The sequence below is a fragment of the Solanum verrucosum genome, unplaced genomic scaffold (assembly GCF_900185275.1).
Source record: "Solanum verrucosum unplaced genomic scaffold, falcon-dt-bn FXZP01000008.1, whole genome shotgun sequence".
In the NCBI taxonomy this organism is placed as follows: domain Eukaryota; kingdom Viridiplantae; phylum Streptophyta; class Magnoliopsida; order Solanales; family Solanaceae; genus Solanum; species Solanum verrucosum.
In genome coordinates this window covers 2,323,360-2,347,514 of record NW_026020195.1, presented here as the reverse complement: position 1 = coordinate 2,347,514, position 24,155 = coordinate 2,323,360, and the positions used below count along the sequence as shown (strand labels likewise).

General features: G+C 35.1%; 5 protein-coding genes and 1 pseudogene across 6 annotated transcripts; 3 read left to right on the top strand and 3 right to left on the bottom strand.

Moving 5' to 3' along the window:
- Positions 1 to 1,549: 1,549 nt before the first annotated feature.
- On the bottom strand, positions 1,550 to 6,716 carry LOC125829895 (putative late blight resistance protein homolog R1B-23). 2 transcript variants are annotated; one of them, XM_049509116.1, is made up of 3 exons: positions 3,466 to 6,716; positions 2,249 to 3,383; positions 1,550 to 1,786 (listed from the first exon to the last, which is right to left on the bottom strand). In XM_049509116.1, the coding sequence occupies exons 1-3, from the start codon at positions 6,636 to 6,638 to the stop codon at positions 1,781 to 1,783; spliced, it is 4,314 nt and encodes a 1,437-aa protein (XP_049365073.1). In that variant the 5' UTR covers positions 6,639 to 6,716; the 3' UTR covers positions 1,550 to 1,780. The 2 variants fall into 2 exon arrangements, with proteins under 2 accessions (XP_049365073.1, XP_049365072.1); XM_049509115.1 differs by lacking the exon at positions 1,550 to 1,786 and having other exon boundaries at positions 2,237 to 3,383.
- Positions 6,717 to 7,809: 1,093 nt separating this feature from the next.
- On the bottom strand, positions 7,810 to 8,937 carry LOC125829734 (uncharacterized). The gene has a single exon (XM_049508925.1). It carries the CDS (start codon positions 8,878 to 8,880, stop codon positions 7,816 to 7,818), a length of 1,065 nt encoding a protein of 354 aa, XP_049364882.1. The 5' UTR covers positions 8,881 to 8,937; the 3' UTR covers positions 7,810 to 7,815.
- A 3,725-nt stretch (positions 8,938 to 12,662) lies between these two features.
- On the top strand, positions 12,663 to 13,598 carry LOC125829898 (uncharacterized). Its single transcript, XM_049509120.1, has one exon. The coding sequence runs from the start codon at positions 12,663 to 12,665 to the stop codon at positions 13,596 to 13,598; it is 936 nt and encodes a 311-aa protein (XP_049365077.1).
- A 2,919-nt stretch (positions 13,599 to 16,517) lies between these two features.
- LOC125829680 (uncharacterized) lies at positions 16,518 to 17,563 on the top strand (annotated as a pseudogene).
- Positions 17,564 to 18,874: 1,311 nt separating this feature from the next.
- Positions 18,875 to 20,221, top strand: LOC125829707 (uncharacterized). Its single transcript, XM_049508899.1, has one exon. It carries the CDS (start codon positions 18,955 to 18,957, stop codon positions 19,927 to 19,929), a length of 975 nt encoding a protein of 324 aa, XP_049364856.1. The 5' UTR covers positions 18,875 to 18,954; the 3' UTR covers positions 19,930 to 20,221.
- An 858-nt stretch (positions 20,222 to 21,079) lies between these two features.
- On the bottom strand, positions 21,080 to 22,157 carry LOC125829729 (uncharacterized). The gene has a single exon (XM_049508920.1). It carries the CDS (start codon positions 22,148 to 22,150, stop codon positions 21,194 to 21,196), a length of 957 nt encoding a protein of 318 aa, XP_049364877.1. The 5' UTR covers positions 22,151 to 22,157; the 3' UTR covers positions 21,080 to 21,193.
- Between the last annotated feature and the right edge of the window lie 1,998 nt (positions 22,158 to 24,155).

Here is a 24,155-nt window from a genome sequence, read left to right as displayed (position 1 = left end):
GGTCAACCTAGCTTGGGTACTTTGACTACACAAATTTCTAGAAGTATATTTCAGATTGGGTATTTGGTTAGATTTTGGGTTTATGTCATACACATATTCAGAGAAAGTATTACAAGACTTTGCTATATACGAGATAACTTATGAATTAAAAAGTATCATAAACATTCACATAAGAATGTAGTTCTTGCATATAGTATAACATTTGAATTGAGCAACATCGAGATCATCTCAGAGCAACTCAGCCACTATGTTTGGGTCTAGAAATGTGAACTGTTGGATGTACCAAAATATTTGTCACCTGTGAATTTAGATTCATCTTCCACGCTGTGCTTTGGTAGTAAAAACTGTTGCTCAAAACTGTACGCTCCATATTCCTTCTTCTAAATGGCTTTAGTAAAGTAATATGAAATCTTTTAGCTTACTCTTCTGTTGGAGTTCCTTTCTGATTGTATTATTTGTTTGAATTCTTCAGAATGAATGCAGATGTTTGATACTGTTGATGGAAAGCAAGAAAAACAGGTGTTCCTCTATTCCACTTGATCATGGTGATTGTTCCCCTCCGTAATCATTTATATATTCATGCATTATTCTCTCTGTAAGCTTTGTTATGCTAACTGCTATGATTCAAATTAGATGTCTTGGCTTTCACAATTTGCTGGATCTCATGGGCTTGCATTAGCAGTATGTCTGTTTTCTAGTAATCCTTTTTTCTCCCCTGGGAAGATTTGTGACTTACAAATTATGTGTTTTATGTGAACAGTTTGAAGCCTTGGCTTTTGGGAGTCACTGATATGTGTGGATGAGATACCTTCTGGTTCTGGGTTATATCAACTGTTCCTTTCTACTACGTTACGTGGGAACAGTATGTTACTCTTCAGTATATTTATTCAGTAGGCAATGGAACATATACTTCCAAGAATCCTCAAAGCAGAAATGGATTCTTGTTTTATCTAACGAAGAGTCCAGAGAAGTTTATGCTTTTAACTAACATCGGGAGACAAGATTAGGCGCTGGGCAGTGCAGTATCTATTCCAGATACAGAGGCATCAGGGGGTGCCCGGCCACCCAACCCAGCAGAGGCCCAAGTGTTGAAGTTCCAGAGCACGAGGGAATGAACTCTCTCATTCCCAGACACCTCGTCTATGTATTGTGTCTCCCCCAATTGCTAAGAAGATAGGTGCACCGTGATACGATAAGGTCCCCCTGAATGAAAAGCCAGGGGTAGACCCTTGGAGCCGATCCAATCCAGATCTAGTAAGTCTTTGAATTAAACCAACACCAAAAGTCTACTGTTGGCACACGAATGTTATATTGTATACTACTATTATAATTTTTGTTATAGATGTTGCATTTTTAATTATTTTTTTTAGTAAGGTAGGTGGTGTATTTATGTTTTTTGTTGTATCAATATTTATGATTTGTTTTTTCTCCATCTTTTGCAGGGCATTGATGCATGGAACGTTTACATCTGCTGATCTTTCATGAATGCTAGGGCTTAGTCAGTGAATCTTACAGTTTCAGAATGCATTAAGGATGGTAGATTGAATAGTTGGATGAAATGACACAGTAAATTCTTATAGTTTAATGATGTAATTTTAACATATTTTTATTAGTCTAAAAATAGAACATTTTGATATGTTCTACCTATTTTTTTAATTGAAAGTATAGAGTACGCTTAAACAAGTTGCAGAATATCATAAGTGATATCACCAGTCATTCAACTAATACATCATATATATGTTTCTTGGTCTTCCCAACGGCATCAGCTGATAAAAATCCTTCAAATCTGTAAAGGAAATTAGTCAATTAGTTGCATAAAAAAATGAATCATTCAAGAAAATCTTAATTTCACAGCGCAACTGATGCTATTTCAGGACACGGTGGGAGTGGTCTCTGTGATGTATAAAATAAGATAAGCGTGATTCAGATATGTAAGGAGGAGAGCTGATTAGGCAACACATTTAAAGCTTACGGAGGACATCACCCTAGAGAACATGGAACCCGAGGATTAAGTTAGAAGGTTAGTAGGTAGATTTTTTTTGCTCAATATTATTTTTATTTCTCTTCTCTATTATCTTATTACTTACATGACTTCTTCATTAATGTATTTCATTCAAACCTGCTTCCAAATGCTTTACAAAATGATTTGTTATTACATGACTTCTTCTCAAAACGGAGGGAGTACTTAACAAGCTAGTTTATAAATAAAACATGTTGAAACTTCAGTTGCATTGGATCAACAACATACCTGATAAGTAATTCGAGACCGAGTGTTGGAGCATTGCTGATCATTTCTGTGGATTATGACCTCAAAATCAGAAAATCCCATGTCTTCAACTTGCATTTCCTTGATGACCATAGCAGAGTCGGCGAGTGATTCTTTGCATGACTTTACCTCAATGGATTTCAGGGAAGACATGTATCCGAAGCAAGAAGGGATCACCTCAAGATATCGACATCTTTTCAATAACAAGTGTTCAAGGCATGGAAAAGCATCATCTGAGACATCCCATTCTGAAAAAGATAGATTTTCCAGCTTCAAGAATTTGAGTTTGCTGAACTGCTCATCGTTCACTTTCCACGTATTGGAACTAATGGTAACTCCTAGCAGTTTGAGTACCTTGAGATTTGAAAGTGTTGTGACTTCATCGAGGTGAATGCAAAAATTGGACAGTGTCAATTTCTTGAGGTGTGACGGGAGCTTCAGCTGATCGACTGATGTCAATGCAGCACCAGAAGAAATCTTGAGAATTTCGAGCATTGTGAGATTGATAAATGCAGTAAATGAGCCATCAAATGCAGAAACTTCACATGTCAGTCTCCGAATATTTGGTGTCTTTGCCAATATCTTATCAGCATTTTCCGCACAAGAAAAATATGCTGAGGAAAGAGTTTGCAAATCATCCATTTTCGAAGAGCTTACTAAGAATTCCTGTTCATTCTGCATAGTGAAAAATGCTTGGTCGTTTATTTGCAGATGCCGCAACTTAACCATCTTCCAAATGGTTTCCGGTAATGATATTCGTCCTCTAGTTCCTTGAACTATCAAAGTTTCAAGGTTCCAAAGATTGGCTGGGAGGGATAGTGTATCATTGTCGGTCCGAAAAGAAACATACCTCAAAAGGATCAATTCTTGTGGGAAAGAATCAATGACAGTGAATTCAAAGTCTAACACCCTCAGAAACTTGAACCTTTTAAGAATGTTTGATGTGTGGTGTATTGAAGAGAATGTAGTTCTTCTGGACTCCCTGAACTGGAAAGATTTCAAATTGGAGAAACACAAACACCATTTTGCAAGATCATCACACTGAGAATGAAGAGATAAGTGACGTGAAGTATTGCATTTTGGAGGGAAGAATTGAGTAGGATCGGAACCTGCATCCCTGTTAACGGAGAGATATGTATGATCAGATGAAGCCTTAAAGATGAATAGATTGAAAGAAAAATATTGAAGGTTTTGATTACCCATTTATCCTTTGTAAAATGTTCTCCAACTTGGCTTTCTTCCTGCAAACTTCATGCACCAGGTCATGAATGCGACATGTCTTGATCCTTCCATCAGAACTCCTTTTATCAATCATCACAAGGTTTCTCCCAACAAGATTCTCCAAGTAATTTTCTGCGATTTCCTCCAAAGTCTTCCCTGTATGAGGTTTTATGAAGCCTTCCGCTATCCACAACCATGTTAACTTTGAGACTTGAATCTCTCCATCCTCTGGGAATACTCCCAAATACAGAAAGCATGGTTTCAAATAGGGTGGTAAATTCTGATAACTCAGATCAAGAGTGCCCTCCATCTGATCCTGAATGTTTGTACCTAAATTTGTTGCCATTTGTTCCCAACAATGTTTTTCCTTCTTCATTCTTGTGAGGATACCAGCTACCAGAATAATTGAAATAGGAAGTCCGCCGCACTTTCTTACAATTTCTTGGCTGACATCTCTTAGGATAAGAGGACCACTTTCATTGTTGAACACCTTTTTGTTTAACAACATCCAACTTTCATCACTGTTGAGAAATCGAAGCTTATGGGGATCACTATCATGTTTAGCATGAGAGGCGACCCCATAATGCCGAGTTGTCAGAATAATTCTACTTCCGTTGTTATCTTCAGGGAAGCACAACTTTAGATCATCCCATGCACTAGTTTCCCAGACATCATCAATGAGGAGAAGGTATCTCTTGCGCATTAAAAGTTTGCGAAGCTTATCTGCCAATTCATTTTCAGTCTCTCTTCTAAGTTTAGCTCTTTCATCAGTAATATCATGTAGAATGGCTAGTAATAAGTCTTTCCGCGTATATTCTTGAGAGACACAGCAATGGGCATGGATGTCAAAATAAGAGACAACTGACTTATCAGAATATAGCTTGTTGGCCAGAGTTGTCTTGCCTAATCCAGCCATTCCAACTATTGCGATTACATCAAGGCGTGATGATCCTCCTTTTAGTTTGCCTATCAGTTCATCCTTCACATCCTCAAAGCCTATGATTTCTTCATTGATCCTTCGTGTACTAGCGAATTGTAATGAAGCAACACCAAAGATCCAAACGAATCCCTTGAGAACCAACTGCACAAATGAAGTTAGCTTGTTTGGAGATGACAGTATCTCATTATGAATCTCTGCTACCTCTGCCATGAGCATTCTAATATCCTCTCCAATGTTCAAGATCCAGATAAAAATACACCAGTCAGGGACATCTTTTTTCTTACAAGCATCAACCATATGTTCTACCTCATACACCAAACGAGTAGTCTTCGTTGCAAAATGTTGAAGTCCGTCTTGCTGTTCTACGACAGCTTGAAAGAACTTGAGTTCTTTCTGAATTATCGGAAGTTGGCTCTTAACTGAATCAACTGAATTTGAATACATGCTCAGAAACTTCTCCCTGTTGTCTAAAATGAAATCAGCAGACCCCACTCTGTCAATTCCTGGTAAGTTGAACTGGAGGAGGAATTTCTTTCTAGCGACGAGGTAGATCACACCTTGCATACTTTGGATTTTTCCCCTGAAATCAAGATTCTCATTATCATCATTTAATGAGAAAACCAGAAGTCCTGCATCAACAATCGCAGAGTCTATTTCTTGAAGATGATATTCAAGGACCTGTGTTGGTAGATTGACTAGAATGGCTCTGAAGAAGTTGAGCGTCTCCTGAAGTTCTGCCTTTATTGCAATGCAATTACTAGAGACTGGTAGTTCTTTTAAAGTGTGTCGAAGAGACTCCAGAAACCCAACTTCACAATCGAATACATACTTAACATTGATAACCGGATACCATTGTGACTGAACCAAATTTAGAGCTTGCAGGATATGAATATAGAACTTGCATATGCTTGGCTGAATAGGCTGGATTTTGCTCTGCAGAAGATCAGAAAGCAAAGGATCCTCTTCGTTCGGAGCTGTTTCTTGGCACATGTATTCATTGCTCGGAAGATACAACCACGTAGTCATAGTTGTTTGCCAGGCCACTTGTACAGCATGAGTGAACAAAGCATGTTGGACCTGAGTCTCTATGCATCTATCTGAAACAAAGCAGACAAAACTAGAGAGGAAATTCAAATCCTTTAAAACCATTTCTTTTTGAACCATGCTTCGTCCCCCAATACAAAGTGGTGAACTTGGATCATCAAATTTCAGTAAATTACTGATATTATCAGTAACAATGTCAATGAATTTCATAACAAAACCGGGAATCACAATACCATCCTCATTGGCTAAAACTTGACATGATATTTTGGGAACGGGGAAATTAGCCTTTATGATTTCCAACTTAGTCTGCTGAAACTCATATTGCAAGTGGCAGAAATAGTCATAAAATTGTTGACTCCACGGACTTACTTGCGTACTGTACATCTGGATGAGTTCATCTCCAGCACCGTGGAACAATGCTCGGACTTTTCCCCAGCTGACATGTGGTTCATCTTCGAAGATATGCAATTCGATAATGATACTCAGGAACTTGAAATCCCTTTTAAGGAACCTCAGTCTATCTAACAAAGACATATGTTCTTCTGAAGTTTCAAGGAAATCAGACACTTTTGATCTGAATTCCTCCAAATACATACGGAATGGTCCCCAATACTCTTCAATATGTTGCAGAACGCTAAGGGTATCAAGTTCCTGTGCAAACAGATATTCAACTAACAATGTATAGAATGAATTGCATTCATCTTCCATCCGCTGCAGAGTTTCAGATAAATGAGATACTATTGGCAAGTACTTGGCTGAAAACAAAAGGTCTTTCTCTTCAATCCTCTGCAGTGTGTCAAGGGGACGAGACTCCTTGGAAAAATGAAATCCCTGTAAAAACACATTGAACGAATGGCTTGCCTGTACAAAACGCTGGAGAGTTGTCAGGATATTATAAGGTTCCTCTGTGAACATATTGTAATTGAATGAATACCATTGGTCTTCAATCCGACTCAGATGGTTGTTGTCCGAGCACATACGGAATGAACCCCATTTCTCTTCAACCCACTGCAGAGTGTCTAGGAAATGATATAACTTTGACTGATGTTCGTCTACATCTTTTTCGATTTTCAGCAGAATTTGGATGAAATGAGCGTCGCCTCGACGCACCAATGGTTTTTCAACATACTTCACTGTGTCAAGGGGATGTGATATATTCATAGACATGTACAAATCTCTCCTCTTCTTTCTGCAGATTATGCGATAAGAGCAACTGAACAAAGTAATTAAAGGAACACTACAACTCTTCACAGGTTTCTCTTTCTTTTGTTTTGAACTTCTCTTTGTTTAGAAAACTTTGTTAACTGGACCTAACTGGTCTCAATCTGTCATCTTACTACTCCATCCGTTTCAATAAGACAAACAAACTAAAGGGAGGGAGTAATAGTTAGCCTAATTTGACCAAGTCTCATTTTGGCCTTCAAGTTTGACTAAGGGTGTGTTTGGTATGTAGAAAAACATTAAGTAAGACAAACAAACTAAAACGGAGGGAGTAATAGCTACGCCTAATTTGACCAAGTATCATTTTGGCCTTCAAGTTTGACTAAGGGTGTGTTTGGTACGTAGGAAAATATTTTCAAATTTTCCCATGTTTTGTTGGCTTAAATTTTTTATACTATGAGTCGTTTCCTAATTCGAGAGTCAGGGTCGGGTCCTAGATCAATTATCGGGATTGATTTTTGGGTCAAATATTATTTTCCTAAAGAGTATTTTCTAGTCTCAAGCCAATAATAAAAGATATTTTTTGGAAAATATTTTTCATTCACCAACCAAACATTAAAAAATATTTTCTCTACTCACCAACCAAAAATGAGAAAATAAGTTAGAAATCCACTTATTTTCCAAGAAAACATTTTACATGGATAACATTCTCTATCATACCAAACACACCCTAAGTGATTGTGGTCCTCAATGAATTTCTATAATTTTTTAATTGTTTAGTTGCTTCAAGGCATGTTCGTTAGCTTGTCTCATATAGCTAGGTTAGCAAAAAAAGCACTTGTAAATAATGCAGTTATAAGTACAAAAGAAGTCAAATATATTCAAGATCCAGTCTCAAATATGAAAGTTGAAACCATCACTAATTCAAAATCTTCTCTGTGCCCTCTATTTGCTTCATAAGGTTGTTTCAGACCATCCAAAATATGAACAACATCATTCAAGAAATTGACAGCAATTACTACTAGTTTAGCAAAATATAAAATGCAAGAACAACACTCCATTATCGTACATCATTTGAACTTATGCTATTTCAGACGAAATTTTTCTTCTGATAATATAATTAATTCTGTGTCAACATTCTAAGAAAAATCTTGCTTTACAAGACATACTTTCAAACATGTTGTTATTGAACTTCTGCTAATGCTGAAGAAATCGTCAAGGCTTCTAACACAGGCAAACTTTCTTCATTTGAGGCTTCCATTCTATATGATTTACAGCTGAAGTAAAAAACAGTACTCATCATAGAGTCAATAAGCATCACAAAAGAGTACAATATTACCAGAAGAGGCCCTTCCCATATTCTTGAAGATCCATCTTCATAGCTTATTATCTTCACTCTATGCTCAAACAATCCCTCCACAAATGTCATCCCAATAGTCGATCCCAGAAATATCAATAGTCCAACTTGTGTCTGCCCCTTGATGAGAGAACTAGACCTAAGCAACACCTCCGGTCCAGAGTCATCCTCCAAAACAGATATCACAATAGCTATATTGCAAATTATCATAGCATTTGCTAAAATTATAGAGAAAATAATCCCAACTATCATCGCGGGGTACAAAATTAAGTCTGGAGGGAACCCCATTACAGAGAAGGCACTGCTGACAGCCACGAGAAGTACAAGAAACAACGCGAGACAACCAGTAATCACCATACACACCCACATATAAGTCACCACGATACGCTTCCAAATCTTGGTGACAATGATATAAAACTTTTTAGAGTCGAAATTCTTCCTCGAGTAAGTACAATCAACAGAGTACACTATAGCAGCTTTAGACAAAAGCAACAAACTAACATATAACGGAAAACACATAACAGCTGAAATCACCATTTCAGAGAACTTTTGACACGACTGATTGATAAAAGGCTTAAGTGGAAGCCCACTCGATTTAGCCAAAAACAACAATCTTATCATCAATTTCTTCACAACGTACTGATCAACTAACACATTAGATAACAGAACAGCAGAAACAGGGCAAATTAACAATGCAGCAATTGACAAAAAACTAATTGGATTATACCGAAGAATCGTTACAGTTTCCTTCAAAATCTCCAACGCATCCATAGAATGAAAATGCCTATCTTCCAATTCGGAATCTTCAAAATCTGGATCATCATTTTTATCTTTCTCCAATGAAATTGATTTCAATCTCGGACTCAATCCAGTCAAATTCGCAGCTTCCATTTCTCACCAAATTACCTAATTTCCCCTCAAAACACAAAAACTAGAATCTGAAATCACATTTCAGATCTGCATATCTTCAGCTCAAAACTCAAAAATTAAACGAATAACATTACAGACAGAAACTGATCCAACAAGACGGGCAATGGATGTACTATGTACATATTATTCAGTAGATTCAATTAAACGGCTCTGCTTCGTAAAAACGAGTAGTTGCACACGAAAAACCAGAAACTCAAATGAAAAAAGAAGTGAAAAATGTGATCAATGTCCGAGAAATGATTAAAAGAACAAGACGAAGAATGTGCTAAGTATTATTCATGAAGTAAAAGGAGAATAACGTGAATGAAGAGGAAGAAGATTAAAAAAAAGTGAAAGTGAGATTACAAAAAGACTCAAAATAATTTGGACTTTGGATTATGGGAATTACGTAAAAAGGCAACAATATATGGTAACTGAATGCGTACGCCAAGCGCCCCTAATTATATTTATTACAATTTGACTATGCATGCATGAAATACGTACGCCTTCAACGATCCCAATATTATTATTATTATTTGGCGGAATTATGTTCTTAAGCACGCAGATAAGTTCACCATTTAAAAGTATGTAACTTTTTTTAAAATTATATGTTTTAGCATCAATTCTCATGCATGTTTCATTTAATGTGTATTATATATTAAAGAAAGAGATGTATTTCATGTATTTAATTTATTTTTTTAGGTGATAGACGCGAATAGGTACAAAAACTTTTCAAAAAATATGAGTTGGAAGTGTGTAATATGAATATTTTATCATGTATTTAGATAAAAAAAAATACTTTTAAATCTTGTGATTATAAATTAAAAATATGTAGAACATACCAAAATGTCATTTGAGCTTATAATCTTAAACGTGTAATTTAAAAAGTTAAAATAAACAATTTCTAAAAAAAAAAAGACATTTAAAAAAAGCTAATAAAGAAAGTAAGACAGCGGATGAATATATTTTTGGGTATTTTTGTCGTTTAGCCAAGTTATGAAATGTACTTTGTAAGGAAAATTAGTGAAGTCCACAAATAATATTTTTTTTTAAAATAGTGAAGTCCACAAAAGAGGCTACGCATTTATAATTTTTTTTTCTTAATGAAAAGTCAATATAATCATATGCTACACTACAAATTAAAATTGAGGAGCTACCAATTAAGGACAACCTATTAAAAGAAGAAACAGCAATATGAAAGTTTTACACCTCAAATATTTATTCAAATACTGTGTTTTCATCGAATTAGTATATGCATAATATCAAAAAGGAAATTAATTAAATTTCAAAATGTATGAATGCATGTTTTATGCTCAGTAATATAAATCAAACTGACTAGTATATTGTCAAAAAGTAAACTAATTAAATTAAAAAATGAAGGTATGTTTTGTGGTCAATAATATATAAAAAATTAAACCGACTAGTATATATATTATCATAAAGAAAAGTTATTGGTTCATAACTAATCTTGAACTCATACTAAGAAGATCAAGTAGTCAACTTCACAAAATTGAACTCATAATACAAATAAAAATAAAATTTAGCTAGAAACTTGACAAAAAAAAATACTTGAACTTATGACTTTCTTTGTACACAATACTCTAAATAGTAACGAGCAATCTCAATTATTCTATCACATCTTCTGCGGTGTAAAACAAAAGCACACGCAGAGAAAAGAAAGAACAAGTGCAACCATTGAACAGGAAATGGAACAGAGAAGAACTTTATCTTGCTTGAACTTAAGCTCCATTCTTTTACCACAGACACTTAGAATTATATATAAAATAAGCATAAATTCTAACCCCCTACAATAACACCAACAAATAAGACTCCTACCCTAATAAATAACTAACATGATCATCATTCCTAAATATATAGAAATTGTTATTTGACTCGTAAGCAGAAGTAAAATAGTAAAAGAAAACTCTAAGATAGCACTAATTTTTAACAGGGTGATCATATATTAACATCACAAGTTGGTCAAATGAGAAAACTTCCAATGCCACTGATGAAAATTATTTATTTGAATATTTCTTACAGTTATAAATAGTCAAAAAAAAGAAAGTCTACGGGTGTGTTTGGTATGAAGGAAAATGTTTTCCATGAAAAATGTTTTTCTAGAAAATGTTTTCCTGGAAAACAAGTTGATTTTGACTTATTTTCTCATGTTTGGTTGGTGAGTAGAAAATATTTTTCGGAAAAGATTTTTAGTGTTTGATTTATGAATGAAAAATATTTTTGAGAAATATTTTTTATTTTTACTAGAGTAGAAAATAATTTTTGAAATTGAAAATAGTTTTTAAAAACAAACTTAATTTTTTTTGGGGAGTGGGGGGTGGGTGAAGGGGGGGGGGGGTCAAGGGTAGGGGTGAAAAATTAAAATTTTGAAGTTGAAATTATTTTTTAAAAACAAACTTAAATTTTTTTTTTGGGGGGTGGGGACTGGTAGGGGGTCGAGGGTTGGGGTGAAAAAATAAAATTTTGAAGTTGGAAATATATTTTTAAAACAAAATTTAATTTTTTTTTGGGCATGAGGGGGGGGGGGTGCTGGTAGGGGTTGGGTTGGGTGGGGGGGACTGGATAGGGGTGCAAAAAAATGAAATTTTGAAATTGAAAATATTTTTGAAAAACAAACTTAAAATTATTTTTTGGGGGTGGGGGGAGGGGCTGGTAGGGGGGTGGAGGTCGAGGGTAGGGGTGAAAAAATGAAATTTTGAAATTGAAAATATTTTTTAAAAACAAACTTAAATTATTATTTTTTTGGGGAGGTGGGGTGGGGGGCTAGTAGGGGGAGCGTGGGTGGGGGTTCTAGGGGTGAAAAAATGAAATTTTAAAATTGAAAATATTTTTTAAAAACAAACTTAAAATTTTTGTGGGGGGGGGGGGCTGGTGGGCGTGGGTGGGTGGGGGGTGGGTCAAGGGTAGGATGAAAAAAATGAAATTTTGAAGTTGAGAATATTTTTTTAAAAACAAACTTAAACTATTTTTTTTTTGGGGGGGGAGGGGGGTAGGGGTGTGTGGGTGGGGGGTTGGGTAGGAGGTGGATGGGGGGTCGAGGGTAGGGTGAAAAAATGAAATTTTGAATTTGTAAATATATTTTTAAAAACAAACTCAATTTTATTTTTTTTGGGAGGGGGGGACCGGAGAGGGGGATGGATGATCGAGGATCGGGATGAAAAAATAAAAATTTGAAGTTAAAAATATTTTTTAAAAACAAATTTAAATTTTTTTCTTTTTGAAGGGGGTTGGGGGCTGATAGGGGGGTTGATGAGGGGAGGGGGCGAGGGTAGTGGGTGGAGGGTAAAAAAATAAAAAAATTGAAATTAGAAATATCTTTTAAAAACAATTTTTAATATTTTTTTGGGAGGGAGTGGAGGTAGGGGTGAGAGTGGGGTAAAAAAATTGAATTTAAAAACAAGCTTTAAAATTATTTATTTTTTTGGGGGGCGGGGTGAGGGGGTTTGAGGGTTGGGAAAAAATAAATTAATTTTTTCAACAAAAAGATAATTGTAATTTAAAGTTGGAAGAGAGTTTTGGAAAATGTTTTCCTTAAGTTTAGAAGGGAAGTCATTTTCCTTAAATTTGAGAAAAATGAGTTGATTTGGAAAACATTTAGCCCAACCAAACATGAATGTTTTCCTTCATACCAAACACACCCTACATTTTTGCGGCGTAACATGCTCATAACAAGTAGTAGTATTAAAAGTATTTGTTTTCCTTCAATTTTCATTTCACATCAATCATCATCTTCTTCTTCATCATTAATGTCTTCTTCTACAGAAAATGGTAATGGTATCCCCTTATGGAGAGAGATCCTAAAATTATCTACTCTGATAAACAAAGCTAAATCAGAACATTTTGATGTCCTTACAATCTTCTTTCTCTTGCCCTTTCTTTTCACTCCCACCGTATATCCTTCTTTCCACCTCGCTCTCGACTATCATTTCAACAACAAACTTATTCAGTTCGAAATTTCCCTCTCCAATTTTGAAATTATCGCACTCATAATATGCACTCTCTATTTTACCCTGTTTTTCCTCTGTGCCGTAGCCACATTTACATACAGCGCCGTTCAAGCATCCTATCGTACACCCATCAACCTTGTTTCGTCTATTAAATCTATTAGAAATTCCTTTTTCCCTCTTCTCTCCACTTTTATCGTTTCTCATACCATTCTCATTTCAATCACTCTCATTTTCGCGTTAGTTTTAGCCCTCATATCCCGACTAATTCAACTCAAATACTATCTAAATCACTTGACTATTTTCGCGTTAATTGTACTCGTACCAATTCTGGTTTGGCTACAGGTGAACTGGTCATTAGCTTATGTGGTAGCAGTGGTTGAATCAAAACAGGGCTGCGAGACACTAAGGAGAAGCGCGTATTTAGTGAAGGGGGTGGGGGTGAGATCAATTGCTTTATCGATGGTGCTATTTTACAGGCTTGTGGTGGGAGGAATGGTGGTTGGTGGTTCAATGCTTTTTTTCATAATGTGTACATCTGATCAGTGGATCATCTCAGCGGTGATATTGCCCATATTAGTGATTTCAGTAGTGATATCATATAAGACCATGAATCAGTATCTAGTCGGAAACGCTGTCTTGTATATGTATTGCAACGACTTCAATGGCGAAAAATTTCCCTTGGAGATTGGAGACAACGAATGTAGCGATGAGCATCAATCTCTCAACACGGTGTGATATTTTTTGCGAAAAACATTTGAACATTTGAACAATAAATTCTCAATCATATCAAAGGAATTCAACAGTTTCGATATATTGTTGCAAAAAGTATTCGTTTGACATTATTTGTATAGTATATCTTGTTTACGAAGGAAATTCAGTTGAAACCCCTTATCATGTCAACACACTCGACTTATTGAAACTTTGGCATGTAACTTGAACAAATATTTTGTCCTAGCTGATTTATCTCCCTTTTTTTTCTTTCAAAACTATAGTTTATGTTAGGATTTTTCTACTACAATTACTAAGAGAAATAATTTAACAAAAAGATTAGTTCGAGCTTTGGGAATGAGATTTCCTTTGATAAAAAGTGTTAAAACACGGCATAATACATATATTGGCCCCTAAACTTGGCTTCAAATTTTAACTTTGACCTCCAACTTTCATAATGCACAAATAGGCACTTTAACTATCCTACCTTTAAATAAATAAACACGCGATTTTTGGAGCCAAAAGCGTGAAATGCAAGCGCTGCCACGTGTATTAGTGACCCACTCAATGGCTGCCAACTATTCAATGCATGTGGGCCCGTTTTCCTGTCTATTTGACACTTTTTCAATTTGCCATGCATTTATTTTAATGGATATGGACCCCACCTCACTAATTTCATTCCCTTCTCTTTATTTTTGCCTCACAACTTCTTTCTTCACTTTCATTTTGTGGTAAATTAATATTTGAAAATGTCAATTATTCAATTTATAATTTATTTGTCTTATTTCTTTTTTTAATTTATGTGTATTCAAAGATTACATTTAAGATACTATAAATTATTAGACTTAATATTTAAAAAAATTTATTACAAATTTGAAAATTACGTAATATACACTATTAATTACAATAATTACTAATTTAAAATATTTTTTCAATCTAATAAGAACCTACAAACACACTATACGTTATATTTAAAAGTACTATAAATCATAATTAAAATATATTTTTTTTAGAAAATTTTTTGTTGACTCTTGAAATTCTATCGGTGACACATGAATTTGAATAGATGGAACAATATATATTATTGAAAGTTAACAATAATATAAGTTATTCGAAAATGACGTTAATGATTTTTATAAATTATAACAAATTAGCAACTAAAATATTTTTGAAAAAACATACAAAAAATTAGTTGATGAATCAGCCACCACACCGTGGACATGTATGCTTTTTGTGATTAAAATTGAGTTTAAGGGTTATTTTGGTCATTTAAGGATTTTTCTTTAAACTTCAAGCTTTATTAATAGTGATGTATTCATTTTAGAGTTAACATGAACATTTACTACCATATAAATATATAAAATTTATTCAAATTTAAAACTATTTATTTAACGTCAATTAAAAATTAACTTTTAAATTAATTATTAGCACGGGCTCTTCATCACTAGTATATAATATAATAAGCGGGAATAGAGAGGACGTTGGGGTCGACACGTGTTCCTTTTTCCTTCTGGACAAAAAAAGACTATACAGGCAGGAGGTCAACCTGTAAAAAAAAAGGGGGACCCATATTTTACTATTGAAGGATGCGTGTTTCTTTTAAATTTCTTTTACCATACTAAATAATTGTATAAAATATTATAAATCACGATAATTAATTACTTAAATATTTAAAAGATATAAAAATATATAAAAGATCTGATTGACTCTTCAAATTTTACCGGTGACGCATAAATTCGGACAAATGAAATAATATATATTATTTGAAAATTTCTTAGAAAGTACTATAAATTACAGTAATTAACAGCTAGAAATATTTCAAAGACAAAAAAAATTGATTGAATCTCAAAAAAAAAATTTAGTACTACACGTGTTCCTTTTTCCTTCTTGCCAAAAAAAAAACTTCATTATAATTTTTTTTTGTAATAACAAATTTTTTTATTAAATGTCACTTGCATTTTGCAGTAAACAACAAATAATGCAAAAAAGAGGGGAAAGTTGTTGAAAAAAATATAAAAAGGGTTTAATTGTCCTTTCAATGCTTTTTTACTGTTGACCCCCCTGAATTTTTACATCTGACGCGCCTAATTTGAGTGTATTTCACGCATTTTGCCAGGTAGGATCCGAGTGTTTTTTTGTTTAAGTTTTGGATAGTTAAAGTGCCTATTTGTGCATTATGAAAGTTGGAGGTCAAAGTTAAAATTTGAAGTCAAGTTTAGGGGTCAATATATGTATTATGCCGTTAAAACACCACTGACCTATGTACGACATGAATCTAAATTAATCTGATTAATAGATTTGGATAATGGATGCTTAATGAAAAAGTAGAATTTTTGCATGTTGAAGTCCATTGCTACTATCGTCTTTCCTTTGATAACATCTAGTTAATGGTGAAGAAGAAACAGTCTCATCACTACATCACAACTCATGTTGGTGACAAAAAAAATACATTTGTGAATGCTTTATTACGTACTCTTTATTAATAGTTTCCTCGATATAGTACTTAATTAAGCTGAGCACCGATAAAACAAATTTGTAGATTACTTGTAATGTGATGTGATGCGCCAAAATCAAGTATATGTAATTTTGAGTTCCTTATTACAATAAATAAGAATATCCCTTATTAACGGTATGTGAACATCCATCTCTATTTTACTCTCCATTCTATATATTTGGAGAGTAAAATAGAGAATGTGTTCTCCAAACACTCTCTACTCTTTATTTATAGAGAGGTGAATAGCAGTTCTCCAAGCAATCTCTATTTCACTCTAAATAATAACGAGCATCTCAATTATCCCATCACATCCTTCTTCTATGGTGATCATATATTAACATCACACTTGGTCATATGAGAAAACTTCCAATGCCACTGTTGAAAATTATTTAATTGAATATTTCTTGAGCAATAAATAGTTAAAGAAAAGTCTCCATTTTCGCATCGTGACATGCTTATAAGAAGTAATACTAAGAAAAGATGCAGCAAGCAAGAGTAGTAGCAATAGTTGTTGTATCTCAATTTTCATCTTCTTCCTCATCGATCTTTAATTTGTTCGTCATCATTCACCTCCAATATTAATGTCTTCTTCTACAGAAAATCGTAGACCCCTATGGAGAGAGATCCTAATATCATCCACCCTCGTAAGAAAACCTAATTCAGTACATTTTTGTGCCCTTTCAATCCTCTTCCTTTGGCCCATCCTTTTCACTCTTAACGTATATCCTTCTTTCCACCTCTCCCACTTTCATCCCGATTACGATTTCACCATTTTCACTCAACTTTCCCTCTCTAATTTTGAAATTATTGCACTTATAATGTGCACTCTGTTTTTGGTCCTGTTTTACCTCTGTACCATAGCCACATTTACATACAGCGCTGTTCAAGCATCCTATGGTAGACCGATCAACCTTGTTTCCTCTATTAAATCTATCAGAAATTCCTTCTTCCCTCTTCTCTCCACCTTTATCATTTCTCATACCATTCTCATTTCAATCACTCTCATTTTCTCCATAGTTTTAGCCCTCTTATTCAGACTATTCAATTCAAATACAATCTAAATCACTTCATTATTTTCGCGTTAATTGTACTCGTACCAATTCTGGTTTGGCTACAGGTAAACTGGTCATTAGCTTATGTGGTAGCAGTGGTTGAATCAAAACAGGGTTATGAGACACTAAGGAGAAGCGCATATTTAGTGAAGGGGGTCAGATCAATAGCTTTATCGATGGTGCTATTTTACGGGCTTGCGATGGGATGTTCATTGGGTGGTTCCATTTATTTAGTCATCATAGGTAAAGCAAAGGGCGAACAATGGAGCTTCGTAATGGTGATATTGTTGCAGATATTTCAGAGTTTAGAAGCCGGATATGTGATGATGAATCAGTATCTTGTCGGTAACGCTGTGTTGTATACATATTGCAAGGACTTGAATGACCAAAACTTGTCCGGAGACAGCGAATTTGGCAGTGAATATGTATCTCTCAACATGGTGTGATATTTTTCGCAAAGAACATTTGAAACTATGACCCTTTGCCTCCACAATAGAATCTTCAATTATATCAAAGTAGCAAAAAGTATTTGTTTTACCCTATTTGTATAGTATATATCTTTTTTACCAAGGAAATTCAGTTGAATCCCTTGTCATGTCAACACACTCAACTTGTTGGATGCATTATGTAGCTTGAACAAGTATTTTATCCTAGCTGATTTATCTCCCTTTGGTTTTTTCCCTTTCAAAACTATAGTTTATGTTAGTATTTCTCTATGGACGAATTTCATGTCATCAGAGAAAATATAATATAATATTTATTGAAAACCACATAGTTCAACATAGTATCTGACCAGACACAAGTCCTAAGATTGAATTTCATTGACATATCCATATCAAAAAGGATAACTAATGCTTCTCTCTCAGCAACTTCGAGCAAAAGAAATCGAAAAAATCTTGAAGAAGGCATATTCTAACAAATGAAGTAATTTAATTTAATATGAATGAGTACTTAAAAGTCAAGTATGAACAACATTAAAATTTATCTTTCTAAATATGAAAAAGGAATAACAATCTTAAAGAGAAATACATATAACAGAAATTGAATTTGAATATAACATATAAGCAGTAAACAAGATTATTAGTTAGTGATTAACAATTTTCACTCCTGACATGTTACCAATTCTCAAAAAAAAAATCACTCATGACTCCATCAATAGTTCCATTTTATAACTCAAAACTACTATAGATAAAATATTTATTATCATAATAATAAAAACAAACGTGCTATTCACGTTACCAGAAACTAGCAGACATAAATAAGAACATCCTTTCTTTACCGTATGTGAAGATAAATATTTTTTCCATTCCGTGTTATATAAGATAAATTTTTAAATAGATTAAGTTGAAACTACGGTTTTAAGATAGGGACAAAACATTACTATCACGACGTGGTGATAAGAAGCAACCTTCAATGCCAACGTGGAAAATTATTATTTTGGAAGCGTGTTGAAAATTATATATTAAATCTTCCATTTCATTTTATTTGTTTTTAAGTCTGTTTAAAAAAAATGTCTCTTTTTTCTTTTGTTTAACTCTTTAATTTAAACTTTTCAAGTCACAAGTTTAAGACTTAAAAATTAAAGGATATGTTCAAAATCATAAGATTTAAAAGTTTTTTTTTTTACTTTGTTAGACTTTATTTCAAGTTAAACTCAGACAAACAAATTAAAATAGATTGAATAATTATTATTTTAGCGTGGAAAATTATTTAATTGAATGTTTCTTGACCCTCATAGTTAGACAAAGAAAGAAGAAAAAGTCATTGCTAATAGCCTATATGAATTACAAAAAGTAGTCTTTGCTTCATTTCTCATTTTTCACAGCAATTCTTCATAATGAATACTTCAACAACAGAAAATGGCGGTAGCTTATGGAGTGAAATCATTGAATCAACTAGAACAATATTCAAATCTCATGTTCGCCATTTTCATGCTATTTCAATCCTCTTCCTTTTGCCTATCATTTTCTCTCTAATTTTATATCCTTCTTTCGAACTTGCCATATTTTACCCTGATTATGATTTCACTAGTTACGCTCAACTTCAATTTCCTCAAGTTTTCGCAATTTCAAGTTTCGAAATTATTCTACTTGTAGTATATGCTCTGTTTTTGGCCTTCTTTTTCATCTGTGGAGTAGGCACTACTACATATAGCGCGGTTCAAGTGATCTATGATAGACCGATCAACGTCGTTTCATCTATAAAATCTATGAGAAATTCCTTCTTCCCTCTTCTCTCCACCTTCATTGTTTCGCAAACTATTTTCATTTCAATCACTCTTCTTTTCGCCCTAATTTTGGTGTTTGTAGTGCGAATTCTTCAATCTCTTGGACTAATTGAGCTCAAATCAGACTTGGATCGCGTGTTATTTTTGGTTATTTTCTCGTTGATCGTGCTTGTACCGATTCTGATTTGGCTACAGGTGAACTGGTCTTTAGCTTATGTGATAACAGTAGTTGAATCGAAGAAAGGTTACGAGACACTAAGGAGAAGTGCCAAGTTAGTAAAGGGGGAGAGATGTGTAGCTTTGAAGATTCTTATGTATTACGAGAGTGCGATTGCATTGATGGTGGTTTGGTGTGCCATGTTTTTAGCCAGAGGCGAACAGTGGAGGAGCTTCACGGGGATACTGCTCACTGCGTTTACTTCTGTGATGGGATATATACTGATGAATCAGTATCTTGTGGCAAACGTGGTGTTGTATATGCACTGCAAGGAATTAAACGATGAGAAATTGATGTCGGAAACTGCTGCTGGAGAATACGTTTCCCTGTCCGTTGAAGAAGAGGAGAAGAATCATGATGTTGTGTAGTAATTTGGTTTGTTTTATATTAGAAAGATTAAGGGTGTGGTGCTTTGATATTGTAATTGAAGAGATGTATGAGCCAAATAGTTATATATTGATATGTAAAAATTATGGACATGTTGTGGGAATGCGGTATTGTATGTGTATTGCAAGGCATAGGTGGACCAGGAATTTGACGAAAGGTGTGCAATCTATCTTAGATGTTCCTTGACAAATGAATTTTGGTTTGGGGTATCTTGTGAAACATTGTAGTAATTGTTTTAAAAATTTCTTTGCTTAGATGTCTTTCTTTCATCCATATTCGCGGTTTTGTTTGATACTATTGTTGGGTTTTAAAGGCGTGAACAGGAAATAAAGGGTTGTGACTCTCCTGAAGAGTTGTGATTATGCCGAAGGGTTGTGACCTTTATGAAAGGTTGTGTCCTTTCTAAAGAGTTGTGACCATTTGAAGGTTATGCCTTTTCTCAAACTGTTGTGACCTTTCTGAAAGGTTGTCTTCTTTCCAAAGGGTTGTGACATTTACCCTTTGTTGGCTATAAATAGAGAGGTTTTCTCTCTCTTTTTTTCTACATCGAATTCTTCCCTTCTTTTGCATACATTTCCTACAAAACAAAATCGATTGATCGTGTCTGTGTGTGTGATTCATTGTTGTCATTTTGAGTTCGTTGAAATTATCGAAGTTTGAGGTACCGCTACTTCTTTAATGGTTAATCTATTTTATCTTGGGAGGAATTAATCTGCAACCTCGAGTACTTGAGGGGATTAAATTTCTTAAGGACACACCGTGAGTTCTGTGGACTTGGATAGTTCTTTGTGTTTTTCTTTTCATCTTTTATTATTTCTGGTTTGCTAATCTGAATACATGAGTTAACAACTATTTCATGTTTTCATTGGATTATCGTAGGTTTATCTAGCAAGTATAATGACATGCGGATATAGATTTTGGGTCGTGACAATAATAAATGTCTTACTTCCGTAATATAACATGATCTATTGTACATACCAAAACCATTTGGCTCACACAATCTGTTCAATTTATGAAGACAAACCAAATCTTACACGATTTGTAAAGAAATTAAACAGCCTCAAGCTATCACAAGGGAAACTTCAAAGAAACCAGCGACTAGACGATTTGATTAGTCTTTCACCCTTATACCTAAGTCAGACGATCGATTTGCATGTTCAGTATTACTGCAGCCTTCAGGCACAAGAATTTTCTCTCGATTCACCTGCTCAGACATAGTTCACCATCTTTCAGTCCCGACAAGTACTACACAATATTATGATTCTTCTCCTCCTTGTCCAATGGAACTGATACATCTTCAAATGACAATTTTTCGTCTTCCAAGTCCTTGCAATACATATACAATACCACATTCAATACAAGAAACTGATTCATTCCCAAAGTTCCGAGCACTGTACACTGCATAACTTGTGATGTAATAGAAAAACTCCGCCAATGATCATCCTTCCCCACACCCAAAAGCACAAAAACGACATTAGACCCAATCACCATTGCTCCCAACGCTAGCCCGTAGAACAAATGTGTCCAGAAAGCTACCCATCTCATCCCTTTCACCAAATACGCACTTCTCCTCAGCGTTTCGAATCCCCATTTGGATTCAACCGCTGCTATCGCATAAGCTAATGACCAGTTCACCTGTAGCCATAGCAGCACTGGTATGATCACGAGAATGAACAAAAACCAGAAGTGATTCGAGTCGTTTTGGAGTTCAATTAAGCCTAGTTTTTTAATAATTTGGAGTAAAACGACTAAGGCAAGGGCGAAAATGATAGAAACTGAAATGAAAATGGTATGTGAAACGATGAAGGTGGAGAGAAGGGGGAAGAAGGAATTTCTGATAGATTTAATCGACGAAATGAGGTTCATCGGTCTATCGTTGTATGCTTGAACGGTGCTATATGTAATTGTGGCTATGGAACAGAGGAAAAACAGGGCAAAAAACAGAGTGCACACCATGGTTACAATAATTTCGAAACTGGAAATGGAAAATTGAGGTTGACGAGTTGAAGTGACGAAATTATAATCGGGATGAAAGAAGGCGAGATAGAAAGAAGGATATACAATTAGAGAGAAAATTATAGGCCACAGGAACATGATTGAAAGTGCATGGAAATGGAGAGAATGAGATCTGAGTACGAGCAAGGTTGAATTTAGGATCTGTCTCCATACAGGGATACAATTTTCTGTAGAATCAAACGACATTGAGCTCGATGATCACCAAAGATTGATGCAGAAGAAGAAGATGAATGCTGGTGAGAAATGGAAATGAAAGAAACAGTTGTAGATATTAGTTCAAAGTAGCCTTTTCTTTGACTATTTGTACTTGTATTGGCTCTAAGATACAGTCAAATTAGAGGGACATTTAAAGCTTCTCCTTTTGTGATTTGACCAAGACCAAGTCATGATATTAATAATTGGTCACAAGCCAACTGGCACTATAGTGAAGAAGTATCGAGGAAGATAATTAAAAAGGACATGTCACAACTCTAGACTATCGATTCTAGATAATAGATTATGAAGGACACGAATTAGGATAGAGGGTTAGTTGTGTAGTTGAGAGCTGCCTCATTTAGTCATTAACTTAAAATTTAAAAAAAAAAAAAAAAAGAGAGAGAGAAATGCTAGGAACCACATGAGTTGCAGGATAAGCCAAAACCAAATAATAAAATAAAAAAAATAAAAAAGAGAGAGAAATGCTAGGAACCACATGAGTTGCAGGATAAGCCAAAAGCAAATAATATCTGTGTACTGTTTTCCTTCATTTTTCACACACACCTTGGGCAGCAGCTCCTGCTGAAGCAATTGTAGCAGCTTCTGCACCTCTAGTTGTCGTCTTCTTCTTCTTCTCATTTACCTCCGATGTCTACTCCTACCGAAAATCGTAGCCCACGGGTAGAGATCCTGAAATCAATCCACTGCATAATGAAGTCTCACTCTGTCACGACCCGATTTCTCAAGTCATGATGGCACCTACTATAACCCACCAGTAGGTAAGCCAACCTGTAACCCGGAACAACAAATAATGGGTCTGAGGGTAGAAACTAAACAAGAGTAGGCAAATAACAATATAAACAGGCGGAAGCAAACCAAAAACATCTATACAAATAAAGATCCCTCCCAGAACCTGGAAGTCACTAGTACAGAGCTACTAACAAAATGAGTACAAGTCCCAAAAGTGGACAACAGAGACTGGACTGTCTCGAAAGGTAAAAGACAAGTCTATATATACAGATGGAGACTGAAATAGTACAAAACGTCGTGTGCTCACTCCCGTCTCCGGATCAGTCTGCTCCAAGCTCGATCAACGCTGGCTACTAGTGCCCAGACCTGCATCACGAAATAGATGCAGAGCGTAGCATGAGTACCAAAACAACAGGTACCCAGTAGGCATCATAGGCCGACTGAACTTGAAAAGTAAAGGCAATATGAAAAGAAGGAATAACACAAACTGAAGGTCAAGAGCGGAAATCTAAGTAACAATGGAATGCACACGAGTGTATAAAGAACTAACTAAAGTAATCTATAAGCTAACTACAAACCGAAGGTCAAGAGGGGAAATCTAAGTAACAATGGAATGCACACGAGTGTATAAAGAACTAACTAAAGTAATCTATAAGCTAACTACACCTAACTGGACCCCCATATGCCCAGAAGGTACACTCGTGCGCAAATTAAATAAAAACCCGAACGGACCCCCATAAGCCCGACGAGTACACAGAATAACTATAACTAAAGAGAATTGCATAAAAGAACCCAAGAACGAAGAACATCAAACCAGAACCTCAACCCTAATTAGTAGAATCTGACAGTACGGAGGCCGGACCTCGAACCGGATACTCACAAGAAATACCCAAGTAACCAATCACAAGCAACAAGTATAAGAGGCCGGAACTCTAACCGGATGCTCTATATAAGTATTGGCATAGAGCGAACTCTAACCGGATGCTCTATATAAGTAACTGGGCAATAGAGGCCAGACCTTAAACCGGATGCTCTATATAAATATTTGGGCAATAGAGGCCGGACCTTAAACCGGATGCTCTATAAAGGTGCCAATGTAGCTGCTGAAAGAGTCCTAATCGATCCACACTCATAAATGTCCGTGGAACGCCATCCATACTTAGCCAATCAATGTAAGTCCTTGGAACCAAATCAAAAATCAAATTCAAATCGCGAAGTAGAACTAGTGTCGCCGACGTAACTCGTG